General features: G+C 38.5%; 1 protein-coding gene across 3 annotated transcripts in view; it reads left to right on the forward strand.

Annotated features, from left to right (window-relative positions):
• The window catches only part of MAP7D2 (MAP7 domain containing 2), a 76,650-nt gene that overhangs the window by 52,927 nt on the left and 7,826 nt on the right, over positions 1-15,897 (forward strand). For 2 of the 3 annotated variants that reach the window (XM_065677321.1, XM_065677323.1), the window contains 6 exons: positions 1,147-1,257; positions 2,616-2,735; positions 5,666-5,814; positions 6,882-7,009; positions 14,909-15,141; positions 15,518-15,644. In XM_065677321.1, coding sequence (XP_065533393.1) covers positions 1,147-1,257; positions 2,616-2,735; positions 5,666-5,814; positions 6,882-7,009; positions 14,909-15,141; positions 15,518-15,644 — 868 coding nt within the window. The remainder of the gene's footprint in view (positions 1-1,146; positions 1,258-2,615; positions 2,736-5,665; positions 5,815-6,881; positions 7,010-14,908; positions 15,142-15,517; positions 15,645-15,897) is intronic. The other variant, XM_065677322.1, reaches the window with a different exon arrangement.

Raw genomic sequence — 15,897 nt, forward strand, 5'->3', positions numbered from 1 at the left:
GCAAATGTACTTAGCTGTGCTTTTAAGAGCTAGGTTCCATCTCTTCCCCCCAAAGGAGGAGTGAGGCTTGGCTATTACTCCTGCAGCATGCATAGTAAATGTTGTTCTGCCCATGATCTCTCAGAACTATTATATCTGTGCAAAGAGATTCAAATTTTTGTACTAATTGTGCTCATGTAGAAAGAGATTTGGATGTGCGACTGATGTTTTGCAGCACACAAGCATTATACCAGCTTTTTTGAAAAAGCAATATTAGAGAATTGTTTACTGTATGAGGTGAAGGCAAATCTTGCAGACCCCGCTGAGCCAACGTTTTGATAGATGTAATAGTGCAGTAACTTAGGCACTGCAGAATTAGGGCCACATGTATGTGCCTAGCTGAAAATACTTTTGCTTTTGAAAGAAGTAAGATTCAAATTTAAGGGACGCAGCATCTATGCTTTTAGCTTCTGAGTATCATGCAGTGATCATCATATACTAGTATGCTGTAGTAATACTTGAATTGCATTTGTCTGTTGTTCAGTCAAACATTAGTAGTCAAATGCTAAGGTAGGAAATAGGTATTGTGCTCAAACAGACTTCGTCGAACAGTTAAAGCCCTTGGGGTAGTACCAGCACAAAAAGATAAAGCCAAATGGCTGGTGCCACATTGGTCATTAGAACAGTGAGTTCTAACTGTGCAAATACACAAATGTTGGTTATCTCATTTTTGTATTAGAGTAATACCTGAGGTCCACCCCAGCTCTTCTAGACTGAAGTAGAGGGGAAGGGGAATGGAGACAAGGAGTTCAGAGTTGTCATGTGTGCAGTTTATTTTCTTTAATTAACTTTCTGCTTGTGCTGGTATTTAATATCTTGTATCAGAATGGCTTCACTCATTCGGCTCCAGTACATAATTATTTGCTTGTGGCAGTATAGAGATGAGCTGTTGTAAAACTGGAATGTGAAATTCACAAGCAGAAAAGTTGCATCCCAACCTGCATTTTATAAAATGCTGATCCTTCAGCAGTCAGAAAGAGCTTATCTCATGCTTCATTCAGTGCTATGATCAGGGGCAAGGGCCACAAGTACAAATGCAAGGTTAATTTGGAGCATTTATCAATACTGTGATGTGAATACAAATATCTTCAATGCGTCTCTCTGCAGCATGTGACAAACTTTCAGCTTCTACAATGAATCTGCCAAAGCAAATGGAATCGCCAATCAGTAAGCGCCTCTCCTCCTCCACAGCGGCCATAACACATTCCCCTGACAGAGGCAAGTGAATATGCTGGTCTCCTACCAGCATAAGCTCTCCTTCTGCTTAAAGCACTTCTTCTTACTCTCCATATAGCTGTATAACTTACTTATGTCTGAATATTTGAGAGGTTATAAGTTAATACAATAAAATTAGTTCTGTAGCCTGTCCCAAGGCTGTGCTGCCATGCTGGAGATCCTGGTCCAGCAACAAATGCTATAGGCTTTTTAACTGATTCTTTTTCAGTTTTTGATGCTCCAGCAAACAGGGTTGTAAGCACATGCTGTGACTGCAGCAGTTCCCTAAAACTGTGATCTTCTAGCCAAACAGGGGAAACCAAGCAAACCAAGAATGTGGCTCAGCAATAGACAGGGAATGTCCAATGAGCCGCCTGGGAGACTTCAATCTGGTGACCAGGCTTGTAGAGGCCTTTAATTTGATTGGAAAATCTGATCCATGAGAGGTTCCACAAAAGATGATCAACTTGTGGGATTAGTGCTTACTAAACACTACAGGGACACTGAAGGGTTTACCCCACTGTGAACTCTGGTGTTGTTTGTTTTTTTTTCATTTGTTTTGTGGGTTTCTTTTTTGTTTTTAACCTCACTTCCTCCCTCCTCTTGGTTTTTTGGGTTTTTTTGTTGTTGTTGTTGTTTTTGTTGTGTTTTTTTTTTTTTTAAACAAACAACCAAAACCTAAGAACAGAAAACTAATGAGGAAAAAAAAGTGTATTGGGCGAAGTAAGTGCCAGTAGAGGCTTGTTTCTAAAATGAAAGGGTACTTTCATTTCTGAATTGCTTAATGAAAACTCATCAATAGCTCTGAGGTTATTATGATAGATGGCTATATACATATGCATGTAACAGGAACATCTGTAAATATGTCTTATATGGTTGACACATTTATGGAGGAGTAAGGAATGCAGGCCTATTGTATAGATAAGACTTACATAATTCCATGAGACTGCAGATTTTAGGTGCAGTCCCAGAATGGTTGGCACATTAGTGAGTAGCTGTGGTGTTACACCAAATGTTTCACCTTTTCTACTGGGGAAAAAGAGGAACCTTTTTCATGCTGAGTCATGAAAGCAACCATTTTGCAGATTGGAACCTCTGTCTGTGTAAGAACAAAATGCAACATGATCTTAACGTTACTGTATTTATTGCACAGGTGGGAAAATAATTTAAAGTGATGGAGAAACTAGAAATGTTATTTTTTTTCAGAGGGAATGAAAGTTACCTTTAAATATGTTAAATCTCAAACACTTCAAGTTTTTTTTTTATTTTATTTAATCATTTCATAATTTTTTTTCTGTTGTTTTAATGTAACATTGTTTTATTTGTTTGCATTTAAAACTTTATTTGCTCCCATCCTTCAGCTCACCGCATGCATCTTAGTCCAATGGAAAACTTTATTGTTTCTCGACTGCTGACTCCCACACAGTCATCTTTAGCCAGAAGCAGAAGTACATTAATGCTTTCTGAGTACAATAATCCAGGTAAAAATGTGAATTACTCATTTTGAAACTGTTGAGGTATGGTTTTGGTTGCATTTGACTAGTTGCTAAAAGAAATGGAGTACTACGAACCAAATGACAATTTACATCATGGTACAGAACCTGCAATGAACTAAGTTGTTCTCAATAACAGTGCACATCATCTTGTCTGTCTTGTTTGGGATGGCTTTTTTTTTTTTTCTGAACTATGTTCTTTTTAAAAACAGACAAAAAGCTGAATCATCAAAATCACTAAAACCTATGTGAGTGGAAAATTGAATATATTCGTTTAAGAAACAGGTTTTTAGATCAGTGTGTGACACCTCTCGGAGGCTTTATCTATTAACGTTATCCCCTTTCATACCCAGACAGTATGTAGAACGAAAATCCCAGTGCACCATTTAAGCCTTAATTATTTTTGTCGGGGTTCCGATTTTTTTGCTATTAAATTAGTTTTTGCCTTTAACTGTGTGGCAGTATGTGTACTTATATATGTATGTGTATGTATATATATATATATATATATAGCTGTGTATGTGTATATGCACATAAAAATTGTATTTACTTAGAGGAAAAAACAGACACTGATAGGAAGGTGTCAGTTCCAGAAATCATTGTTCTTTTTAAGGGGTTATAGTTAGTGTTCCAATCTTTAAATGGAAGTCTTAAACCCCTTATTTTGCAAACATCTACAAAACTAGTGTTTCTAGTCAAGCTAATACTTACTTAGGTAAGTGCCTGACTTCCAGGGTATGACCAAGTGCATCTTTATGGGTAGACAGTAATGTCTGCAGAAACAGGGACGAAAGTTTAACAGCTGTTTTTACTTCTATTAAAAAAACCCAAAAAGGCCCCCCAAAACAAATACCCCAAACCCCACACCCGCATGCCTGCCTGCAAAAGGAAACACTTTTTCAGGATAAGACTAGTTAGACAGTGAAAGAGCAGTCATCTTTATGATAAGTATTTTCATACACCATGGCTGAAATAGGCTCAGGTTCTACCTCTGTGCTTTTAATACAAAGCTATTTGAAAATGAATTACGAAGGAAGCATACTTCCCTTTAAGCGTTACTTCTTTGTTACAGTGCAAAGGGACATTGATATTGAATGGCTCTAAAATGGCTCTTTCTTCTACATTATAAGCAGCATCTGTTGGAAGCAGAAATGCTGTCCTGTAGTCTTGGCCCATGAGAAAATTCCCAGTTTACTGACTGCTCAGGTATCTGCTGCTGCTAAGACTGAACAAAAGCCAGATGTTGGTTTCCATGTTGTATTTGATAATGAAGAAATCAATAAGTACTCCTTTTGTCCTTCCCCACTCATTTTGTTTGTAAACTCCCGTCTTTCTCTCTTTCTCCAGTGGAGGATCTTTTAAGTAGCACACTGGCTTGTCTGACAAGGATACAATTTGGCCTGCAAACTGCTTTTTACCTGAGCTGAAAACAGAAGCACAGATTCTGGGAACAGCTCTCTGAACCAGCATCCTCTTGTCATTTTCTCCCAAGGCAATCAGGCTGTAGCATAGGTAGCAAACAGCATCAGTGTGTCTCAGAGTGTCAATGGACAGTTTCGTCAGGAGTTGCCAGCAACAGGGGTGAGGGAGAGATTTACTATTCGTTGTGTACTTCTCTCTGTTGAAGTAGCTTCCTGAAGAAGAAAGAAGGCTCTTTCTTTTCAAAAGTTTATACTGTGCCTCATCACATGTGTCAAAATTGTTTTGCTCCTGCATTTTCTATAAGATTAGATATAAGGACCATTAATTTAAGCCTCTTTCAGGCAGTGCATTATTGTCACTCTCAGTCAAGATTCTTGGGCTAGCAGTTGTTATTGGACACAGAATTGATTCTTAAGGTTTTTTTTACACTTGAAATAAAAATACTTAACATAAAAAGCCAAGTAAAAATACTTAGCAGCATTCAAGTTTTAGAACAATTTTCTTAATAGTCAGTGAACTTTTTCCAACCTGCTGGAAAGTCAGTCAAAGAATACATGGGTCCAGTTAAAATCTCTTATGAAAAAAGCTTTGTAAGAGATTTTAGGACTGCCCCATTAAAAAAAAAAATTAAAAAAAAAATTGGAAATATTAATTCCTTTACATTTCAGCATAATTACTGCTTTTCCAAAGTCAATATCCTTCTTGACCTCAGTTGAATAAGATTGGAAACACACTGTCACGTGATTACAACTAGTGTCTGTCTTATTTATACAGCATATACTCTGTTGTTTTATATGTATGTGAAAGTTTCATCTTAAAAGCCGGTATGAACAAAACCAGAGGTAAAACATCTGAGTTTTTAAAGATCCTGTTCATATTGCAAATAAAGAGAAAATACCCAGGAAGAGTTGCCCTGCAAACTGTAATGCCTGTGTCACACTCAAACTGTCTACCATAAAAAACAATAACTGAAATACCTACAGCAGCATTTAGTTTAGGTTTGGGGTTGGTTGTTTTTTTAGGGTTTGTTTATTTTAAATACTATTTTGACAAGAAATTAAGGTATTTGCATGTTTAGGCTCTTAAAAAAATAAATTCCCTATGCTTCTGTCACCTTTACTGTTTTGCAGTATTTGTTCAAAAGTCACCCAGCTAGAATTGTTTTATTCCTTTTTATCATACACAAAGGAAGCTGGACTTCTTAGGAGAAAAAGGAATCACAGTCCTAGTCAGGTTGTTCAAAATTTATAGAAGTAAGAGAATGATATTTTAGAGATCATTCTAAAAACATACAAAAATCCTATACAACGTTACTTAAGGTAGTTTTAGTAAACGTGGGACCATGTTGAATAATGCAGTCTTTTGAAACACTTCTTAAAAAAACTTTGAAAACTACCTTTGACCATTATAGCATAACAGTATGCTGTTTTCTCGTCTCCTTTACTTCCTCTGTCTGTGCTCCCTTTTGCTCTTGCTATTGTACTATAACTCTTTAGTATTCCATATCTGTCCTCGTGTAGCACCAGCTAGTCCTCTTAAATCTCCCTACAAGAATTCCCCCACCCGAAGCACCGACAGAAAGAAGACGAGTTCACCCTCCACTTCCAATGCTGTGAAAGGGGCAGCTGCAGCTGAAGTTACTCAGGTGGGTCTGCAGCAGTTTTGATTTCACTTCTGGGTAGACTGATGTGGTTTCTGGTCGTTGTCTTTCCTTTTACATTCATGAAAATAAAGTGCTAAACCTTTTGTAAGAAACAGCAGTAAGAAAGTAAGCCTTGGTTTTGTGCTCCTGTTTAGCAGCATTTTAATATCTTCCTCCTCCTGGAAATCAGTGTTGAGTTATGGTATTTGGAATAGCAACACCTTTATTTTCAGGGAACTGAGATTTCTGGCACTGAGCTGCATTTCTGGACTTGCCTGTAATTTCTGGGAACAGGGATGACAAATAGGATCTCTACTGAGTATGACCAGTCTTACTGGTTAATTAGCAAGCTTCACATATTTCAGAAACCTGCCAAGTGGTAATGCCTCTGTTTTATACCAACTGCTTAACTCTTTCTGTGGGCATTTTTAATGCCATTTGCTTAAAAGATTCATTATTGATCCACTGTAGTTTCCAGAAAAGCAAAGGCACATCATTGACCTTCACTGAGTCTATACAATGTAAGGCATGCTTTAAAAAACATCTATGCTAGGGCTGTAAAATTCACGTAAGGTTCTGCGTCTTGTGATAGGTAATAGTAGGGGGGGATTCGTGCCATCTAAATTAGCTGCAAGTGAGAGGGCCAAAGCTGGGAGCTAAAGATATGTGTACTGTCTCTGTTAGTTGTGATTCACAGTGTCACATCTAGCAGCATTTCTGCAAGATGCCTGGGTGCACAACTGATCATGTCCAAGACGTGTTGCAGGAGCATATAGATGATTTTGAAAATTCCACCCAGTGCTGCCACCCTTTCCAAGAGCTCTTGAAGAAGGTGTGATGTGATGTTACTTACCTGCAACTTGTATACGGTCTCCATGCAAAACACTGGGGGAGTCCATGTGAAATAAAAAATTTATTGCACCTCAGCTGTGAGGTGATGTTTAGGAAACTTTTACCTTAAATATATGTCCTGCAAATCTGTTTATATGCCATCTTGTTAATAAGACCATTAATTAGATTTTGTATGTGTTGGTCCAAATTATGGAAACTAAAATGAACTGTGCTTCTAGACTGAGAAGGTAAAGAAAGAGAAGCGACCTGCAACACCTGGTTCATCATCTGGCATGGGATCTCCCCTAAGAAGGTCTGATTCTCCTGCTGCCATGTCCAGAAGATCTGCATCACCTGCAACACCTAAGTATGCCTTTCTTCTTAGCAGTGTAATATGCTGTGAGCATTTGAGGAGCAGACATAGATTCTTGAGAAACTTCCCTTGAAGTGTTGTACAAAATCTAGTTAATTTTAGTTATACACACACACACATATACAGATGGAGAGAGAGGGAAAGAGATATGTAGATGAACAGATATATATAAAACTGTGTTACTGCTTACTAGTGACACTTCTCTTCCTTTTCCCAGTCTTCTGAAATTATTGTGGTGCATTTCATAATTCATGTGAAATTTTATTTAACATTTATTTTTAAACATGATTTTGTTTTATTTGATTTTGAAGGAACTCTGCCTAATGTGTAGAAATGCGCAGAACATGGATACTACCTAGATATTCCAGCATTTAATGTATGCATTTCCTATTGCTAGCATGACCATCTGGTTCCATAAATGTACTTAACTATGCGTCATCTACACCATCGGTTTTAATCTTTGCTTATTTGCAGACCTCTCTGGGTTTGTTGCTTCTTGTGCTTCTTTTTGTGTGTTTTTTATTTTCTTTTTTGTGTTTGGCTGGGTTTTTGTGTTTTGGTGTTAGGTGTTTTTGTTTTAATGCAGAGTTAGTGGAACTATAGCATGTATGGGCATACTAGCAATTGAGTGGCTTTTTTTAGCTGGCTTTTGCAGACACGCAAAACTGTAGTCTGTGTACCACAGCTTTCAACTCACAAGTCTAAGCTAATGTGTTTTCAGCTTTCTTAGAACAGGGTAGTAAGTCTTGCTCAAATGCAGAAGTGTGCTGAAGTAGTCATGGTGTACGGTAGTTGTTTGATTCTTTTTGTTTGTTTGGTTGGTTGGTTTTGGTTTTTCCACTCCCCAGAGCCCTGTCCATGGGTCCCACTTCTGTCTTGAAATTTATCTCGTTTTGTCTGATTTTTACTTTTTTAAGTCTGAACCTGGCCATGTTCTGAGCTAGTCTTTGAGCACCTTTCTGACACATTTTTTCTGCTTCAAAACCTAGCTGGTGTTTTCTGTTTCAGCTCTTGAGTGCATAGTCTTTTAACAGAGGATGATATTGTGTGTGAATCTGGTGTCAGGCAAAATAGAGGAAACCATCTGACTCTGGGCATTCTTTCCGTTTTAGACAACCCCTTGCATGCAACTGGGAAATTGCAGTTCTTGTTTCATAATGTAAGGCTAAGAATTCTCAAATATATTTATATATAAATAATGTCATCAGGTTCTGAATTATGTAAATTCAGTAAAAAATAGAATAATATGGTATGTTAATGGCAGTCAGCTTCTTTTCCATTACAGTTTTGAGCAGGGCATTCTAAAATGTATAGAGAAACGTTTGAGCTATAAAAACATGTCTTATTCTGTAAGTACTGATACTCCCTGTTCGGAATGCATCTTTTGGTGTACTCAGCCAGCATAAAAGACATACCAAGAGAGATTCAGTTGAACAAAATGATTGGTGGGAAATGGATAACTGAGAGTGAAGCAGTTTGTGATGAGCAGGCATTGAAAAAGTTGGCATAGCTCATCATAGAGACATGTGGGGGGAAAATAGGAAAAGCTTTTGTGAAACAGTTTAGTGCTTCATGAAAGAAGCATGCCCAGTCTTAATTTGTAGCACTAATTTCCATAGAAGGTTAGGCAAAGGTGGAGACTCTTTTCCCAGAGGTACAAATTAGAAGAACCTTTTTATAGTAGAATATTTTCGTGCCTATAAGGAATATAAAGTACTGTTTTTAGAGGAAGAAGCAGATGCTGGAGGAATTAAGAAGCCTACTTGCGGGTTTCGCTGTGATTGTGAGCCACATTAGTTACCCTTTTTTCCTTCTTCCCTCCCTCTCTTTCTCAAGAGAATCTGATTCTGACCACTGCTGGAAATGTATTACTGAGTATTTAATCTTAACATGGCCCAATTAGAACACCCTCCTTGACCTTACGAGGCATACAGTGGATAGAATTTAAATCCATGTTTATTACTGATTGCAGAAAGACTGTTCTGCTTGAGCACTCTCGAGACTTCTCCTCAGAAATTTAAAATAAAATTTAAAAGGGCATTCTGATGACCATGTGATGTTATTATATAAAAGTGACACATTTTTTCATACAAGTCAAATGCCAGCTGACGATCTGACTGGTCAATGGATTTAAATATAGGCAGTGAGGCTTTTGTAACCTTCCTTTAGATTGTTATAATCTTACTTTTTAATTTAAAATTAACTGTGGAACTTGCAGTTTTTAATGTGACTGAATATGTAGACAAATGCTCATTCTCCTTGCAAACCTGACAGTCTTTTACAAGTTTAATCTTTCTCCTTCCAGCACACCATATGGCCAGAAAAATACCCTGGAAGAAATAAGAACACATATTGTATGGCATTAGTAGTTAGTGATCCTGCATAGCACCTTAACTTCAAAAGCTGTTGAGGAAAGAATCAAGTACAGCCAGTGCTTTAAATTATAATTAGCTGTATGCCTTTTTCTTAAAAATATGTGGCTTGACATTTCTTGGCATTGTTCTAGGTACTAGTTCTTCACAGTCGTCATCTTATTTTGTGTTGTAGTTGCTTATCTTCTTTATGTATTATTTCATTAAATATTAATTTAAAAACTCTTTTTATCATGGTAAAGTAACTGAAACAGGTTCAAACAAGATAATAAAACCTCAACCTAAAGAGAGACAGTGATTGATGTCAGGATAGATTTGCAGTAATACATCAATAAAATATAAGTATTTGAAGGTACAAATTTTACTGAGAAATAAAACCAGATCAGCCCAAAAATATAATATCCAGAAAAAATGAGTGAATATGAACCTAAAAAGGAGAAAAGAGTGGAAAAGTAGAAATATGATGAGCTGTACTTAAAAGCAAGGAAGGAATTAAAAGCTTGAAGATATTTGAAAAAAGTGAATATATCAAGAAATGTCACACAAGAAAGAAACCAAAAATTTTTGCTTTGAATCCAGTGTGGATCAGCTGACAAAGATGAAAGTTAATGGATTAGAGAGCTGGGATAATTGAGAAACTATCTTTTATTTTTACAATTGCTATTAGATACTGATTGCATAAAGTGCTCCTGTTCTTCAGATCTTTCACAAGATCAATAATACCATATTTTGGTAATTTTTTTCTGATGCTTTGTCTTCAAATATCTATATATTAATCAGCTTATTCTTGCAGTATCCCTCAGAGAATAGGTAAGTGTTCTGTCTTATAGATCGGCAAAGCAATAAAGCCTGTGTCCTTCACAGGTCTTTGGGTGATTTCCCTTTGAAATCAATGGGACATGACTGAATCAAGGAAGTAGGATTTAGTTTTAAGTGTCTTCAGATAAGCTGTAGTATAAGCCAGTGAATAAAAATGGAATGTTCAGTGTTACACTTTTTTTGCTAAAGCATTACCTCACACGAAAAGGAGAAAGGGGCAAAAAATTACTTATTAGAAAGGTGTCTGCGTGTAGTGAATTCCTCACAGAAGTAGCTATGTTCTGCCATGACCTAGTTTTAGATTTTATTTAGATTATTATTTGATATGTGCTGCATTTACTACTCTTGATCTTTGTTTTGCCCTGGAGAGATAAAAACAATGGGGAAAATATTGGATCAAGACTATTTTGATTTTTTTTCAGCAGGTAGCCAGAGAATGGGACAATTGAAGATTTTGAAAACATCCGTAATAATGCAGCTATCAAAATAACTATCCTATAGACCTATGCTGAGCTTGTGCTCTTAGGAAGTGTAAGAGGAAAATTAGTCTATTCCTGGCCAGAAAGGATCAAAACTAAAAGTGAAAGAAAACTGCTTTTGAGAAAATACTACAGATAGCAGAGCAGGAGAACCCAGTACCAATATCCAATGCCCAGTACCCCAGTAGAGAACCCAGGAATAGCTTTTGATCAGAGGAATCTCAGAAAGCAGCATTGAGAACATGCTAGCGCTTGGTGTGGTTTTAGCAGAGCTTTTCTTGAGTTAAGAAAGAGAGGAGAGAAAAAAAAGCAGCTCTGGCATTGCTGCAGATTTCTGATATACAGTCAGCCTTCTGAGCTGCTGTAACCAGTGGCCTGTCACGTACCTGGCTGTTCTCTCCCTTGCTGTTTGTGGACAAAATAGGATGTGACCTCTGACTCATGTACTACATATACTTTATTTTCTCTGCTTAGCAAAAGTAAGTTCAGACCCCTTCTTGTGCTCTTCCTGAGACATTCTTTTGCATCCTTCTTTTAGTTAAGTAGGAACCCTTGTGATTTAATGACCAGTTGGTCCTCAGACCTGATAGAGGTTCTTTGAAATGCATATAGAGGTCATGATGAGAATGGCTTCTTACAATCTGCTGCCCCCCTGTCAATACAGGGCACTTGGGTGAGAAAAGGAAGACCTCCTGAAGGGAGGAAGATGTTTCCTGTATTAGTGTTCCCCTGTAAAATCCAGTGACTGAGTGAACTTTCAGGCAACTAGCATGCTGCCACTTCTTGGGCTTTGGCAATTTGTCGTCTTAATTCTCTGTTCCTCATCAGCACACTTCTGTGTTCCCACATTCTTACAAGGGTTTCATAACATCCCTTTCCTTTTCTCCCAAGGCAAAAATGAAACCATTTTTAAACCTAAGCAGACTTCTTTGCAAGTGTGTATACATTTTCCCTTAATAATCCTGGTTTTCTGTCTTCACAATTAAATTTGTCCCTTTCTGGTGAAAAGTTGCATCATTAAATACTACCAGGAGGAGTGTTTTTTCTGGTAACAATTCCACCTGTGTTAAAGATGCTACACTGACAATATGTTTTAAATACAAAAGGGAAAACAGTGTTCATTTAATTTCTAGTTCAACAGGTAAGTTGTACAGCCAGTCTGCTCTAATTCCTATTCAGTGCAAGACGCATAACTCTCATGACTAGACTTCTTCCTACCCATGTCTTTAATGTGATTGTCATGTCTTTATTATAGAACAATTCTTCTGTGCTAATATTGAAAATGACTCAGCCTTAGTTATTAGCCTGTTTTGCTCCTCTTGTCACAACAAGTTAAATAAAAAGTGTTGCAAGGGATGTGTGGTAAAGTTGGAAATATAAACCAAAGACAGCAAGAAGGTGCTATGTTTTGAAGAAGTGTCAGATTAGTAAGAAAAAAGTTGGTTGATTTTTATTTACACATTATATTTTTATAAAATGCAGTTGGAAATTATTGTAATGGTGAAGCACAAACAAGACCTACATATAGAATCATAGAATAGTTAAAGTTGGAAAGGATCTTAAGATCATCTAGTTCCACCCCCTCTGCCATGGGCAGGGACACCTCACACTAAACCATCCCACCCAAGGCTTCGTCCAGCCTGGCCTTGAGCACCGCCAGGGATGGAGCACTCACAACCTCCCTGGGCAACTGATTCCAGTGCCTCACCACCCTAACTGGAAAGAACTTCTTCCTTATATCCAATCTAAACTTCCTCTGTTTAAGTTTTAACCTATTACCCCTTGTCCTGTCACTACAGTCCCTCCCCGGCATCCCTATAGGCCCCCTTCAGATACTGGCAGGCTGTTATGAGGTCTCCACGCAGCCTTCTCTTCTCCAGGCTGGACAGCCCCAACTTTCTCAGCCTGTCTATGCAGGTGGGACCTTAAAATCTCTGCCTTTGATTTTTGAAGGGCCTGGGAATCCAACTATATTCTAAAGAGAAAACTAAAGACAGTGCTAAAACCAGGTTTGTTCAACACCAACCAATCTCACTGACTTCTCCCATTGCTGTTTTCTGCAAGACCTGGGGACAGACTTGCCTGTCCACGTCTTCCAAGGCCTGTTTCTGTCAGGCTGCCCTGCAAGGCAGAGTGAGCCAGAAGCCAAGGGTGGCAGCAGGGCAACAAGGACAGGAACCTCACCCAGAGGGCCCCATCCCACAGCAGACAAAAAAGTGACCAGGGCAGGTCTGGTGATGGTGACCGGGGTCAGACAAGAGTCCAGTGATAGTCAGTAAAGCCCTTACTGAGGCAGGTCCAAGGACAGGGCAGGATCAGCAGGTTAAGAGGCCAGGAACAGGTTTACCTACGGTTTAGCTCAGGCAAGGACCAAAGGCAAAGGCCTGAGCTGACAGGGAGCTCCTAGGCCTGAAGGCAGAGGGTACCTGAGCTGAACTTCAAATTTACTTGAGTGCTACTGTTCTACCAGCCCAAGGGGTTTTGGAGTCTGATGGCTCTTCACTGGGAGGAAGAAAGTACCGGTGGTGCAATACTCTGCAGTCTTCCTACCCACAAACCACCAGCTCTGAATGAGCTTCCGATATTCTGGTATTCTCAGCCTCTTTCAAATGCAGCATAATATGGTAGCAAATAACCTTTTCTTCTCCTGAATTCATGAATTTCTGTGGAGTTGAAAGGCATTTAATTTTTATTGTCTACTCTGTGATCCAAATGTTGTTCAGGTTATAATAGTCTCTGGCCACACAATGCTATAATTAGAGCTGTACAAAACTTGCCACTCCAGTCCATTAATTTTTAGCCATTGTCCATGTTTTTCATGCCTGTGGTCTGCCAGAATGAGCATACAGGCCAGAAAGCATGTTATAGTATATGAAACTCCATATTGCGTAGATGAAACAGAAAACAGCCTCAAGCTTCACCAGGGAGGTGTAGATTGGATATTAGGAAATATTTCTTTAACAGAAGGGTAGCCAGGCGTTGGAACAGGCTGCCCAGGGAAGTGGTGGAATCACCATCCCTAAAAGTGTTCAGAAACTGTATAGATGAGGCCCTCAGTGATATGGTTTAGTGGTGGCCTTTGGCAGTCTGGACTTGATAGATCGTAAAGATCTTTTCCGACCTAGTTGATTTTATGATTCTATGCAAAAAGTGATAAGGGGTAATACGTTTGTATCATAATTGCATATCCATAAGGAAACTTAAAACCGCATGTGTAACGTTCACTTTAATGTAGGATTATTTATTCTAATGGGATTCACATAAATCATTATTTTAAGATTGTAATCTCTTTCATTCCATACTACTTAGTTGCACAGCCTGGCCTTTCTTAATGTTACAAGTATTTAGTGCTCGTTACTGGTGTTACATAAATAATAAATGGTGTTTGGGTGTAGTTTTATGTTTCCTGGTAATCTGTTCTCTTTAATGTGCATCTGTTTTCAGTGAATGTCAAATATCTTTGCCCTTCTGCTTTCCCAGGACTGACTTCAGGGTTGTTATTTCACCTGTGGTGTGCAGCAGCCAAATGAGCAATCGGCTGCATTGTTGCTGTGCATTGCTATCATTACAAGTGCAGCCCTGTGGAAGGTTGCAGGGGCTGATTTTTGAGCATTGAGCCTGTGGTGTTGGTGCTGATGAAAGCACTAACTGAAACAGCAGAACTGACTCTACAATGGTTTGGTCAGTTCTGTCTCCTTTTGTGGTACCCAGCTTTACCTTTGTACGCAGTAGTATTTGGTGCTCTTTTGGAAAATCAGATACTATTAGAAAAAGACTGTGCTTGACAAAATTGTAGTCAGATGAAAGCAGTACATGGCAACTCATCGTAATTTCTGCAGACAGAAAGCAGCCATAACTTTGCTTTAAATTTTGAGAAGGGCTGTTGAATACAATAATATTGACAAAATTGTTATGAAATGGCTGTTGCTAAAATAACTGGTTTAAGTAGTTTATGACTTCATATCTCTTGCCTACAACTTGAACAGTAGCATTGGACTTTTAAAATGAGAATTCTCTGTAATCATTTGCACTTGCATGCCAGTTCCCTCCATTTCAGGTTCCGATTGTTTGCATCGAGATAGTTTCTATGCAGTGTTGTGCAAAACAGCTGATACTCCTATGTAGCCAAAGACAAGAGAGAGGAAAAGGTACATGTAATAATGGAGTTTGATTCCTAGCTGTGTAACATATGGCCTGCTTTGATTTTTGTTTTCCCTCATCAGGACAGTTGCAAAGACTTATCCTCAGTCTCCTAAAAACACTAAACAATATCCAGCTTCTCCTGTGAAGCATCGTGCCACTTCTAATCTCAACCAGGAAACTCCTAAAAAGAAAGCAGACAAGGAGAAGGAAAATGTCAGTCATCCCAAATCCCCAGGAGCATACACTGATGAGGCAGGCCAGATGGCTTCTGAGAAACATGTCCCTTCTGCAGGAAAGACTGAAAATGTTGAAGGTGAGTCCTACTTCTAGAATATATTGCAAGATATCATGGGTCCATGAGGCTTGTAAACAGTGATGACATGTTCCTTTCATGAAGCCGCTCAGTCATAGGGTCATGAGAGTGTGTAAAAGTAGGTATTGTAACCAGTACATGGATAGTCTTCACCAGGGTTACCCATGCATGAAAAACTTGTTGTTAATGAGGATGTGAAAATGCTGAAATCCAGGGATGCCCTTACCTATCCCATATTTGCTGAGGTGTCCTTTGGAATGCTAGGGTGTCATACTAGCGTGAACCAGGCCCATTTCAGCATCTGTGTGAATGTGGAAGTTCTGGGCACTCTCTTTGTTCCCTGCCTAACTTTCCACCCTTGGTTGTCATCTCTTAGGGAAGATCACAGTAGGAACAACTGATGCAGAAGAAGCAGCAAAAATTCTAGCTGAAAAGAGAAGACAGGCCCGCCTGCAAAAAGAGCGAGAAGAAAGAGAGAGACAGGAGAGAGAAGAACGGGAGAGGTATCTCTATTGATTTGTGAAAATTATTATCTAATAATTTAACCTGTATCACTGAAGATGCTTGGAACTGTGGTAGTTTTAGAGTCAATGTGGGAGTTTGCATGTAAGTGTTAATGTCTTTCAACTCAGACTCATAATTCATTAGTGTCTTTTGCAGTCTTATGACTAGTGAAGTTAGAAAATAATAATTTGGCCTCTTTAAGAAGCCTGAATAAACCATTACTCATCCAAATACTTCACCAATGTCTACACT

This window comes from Lathamus discolor, chromosome 4, assembly GCF_037157495.1.
Source record: "Lathamus discolor isolate bLatDis1 chromosome 4, bLatDis1.hap1, whole genome shotgun sequence".
Taxonomy (NCBI): Eukaryota; Metazoa; Chordata; class Aves; order Psittaciformes; family Psittacidae; genus Lathamus; species Lathamus discolor.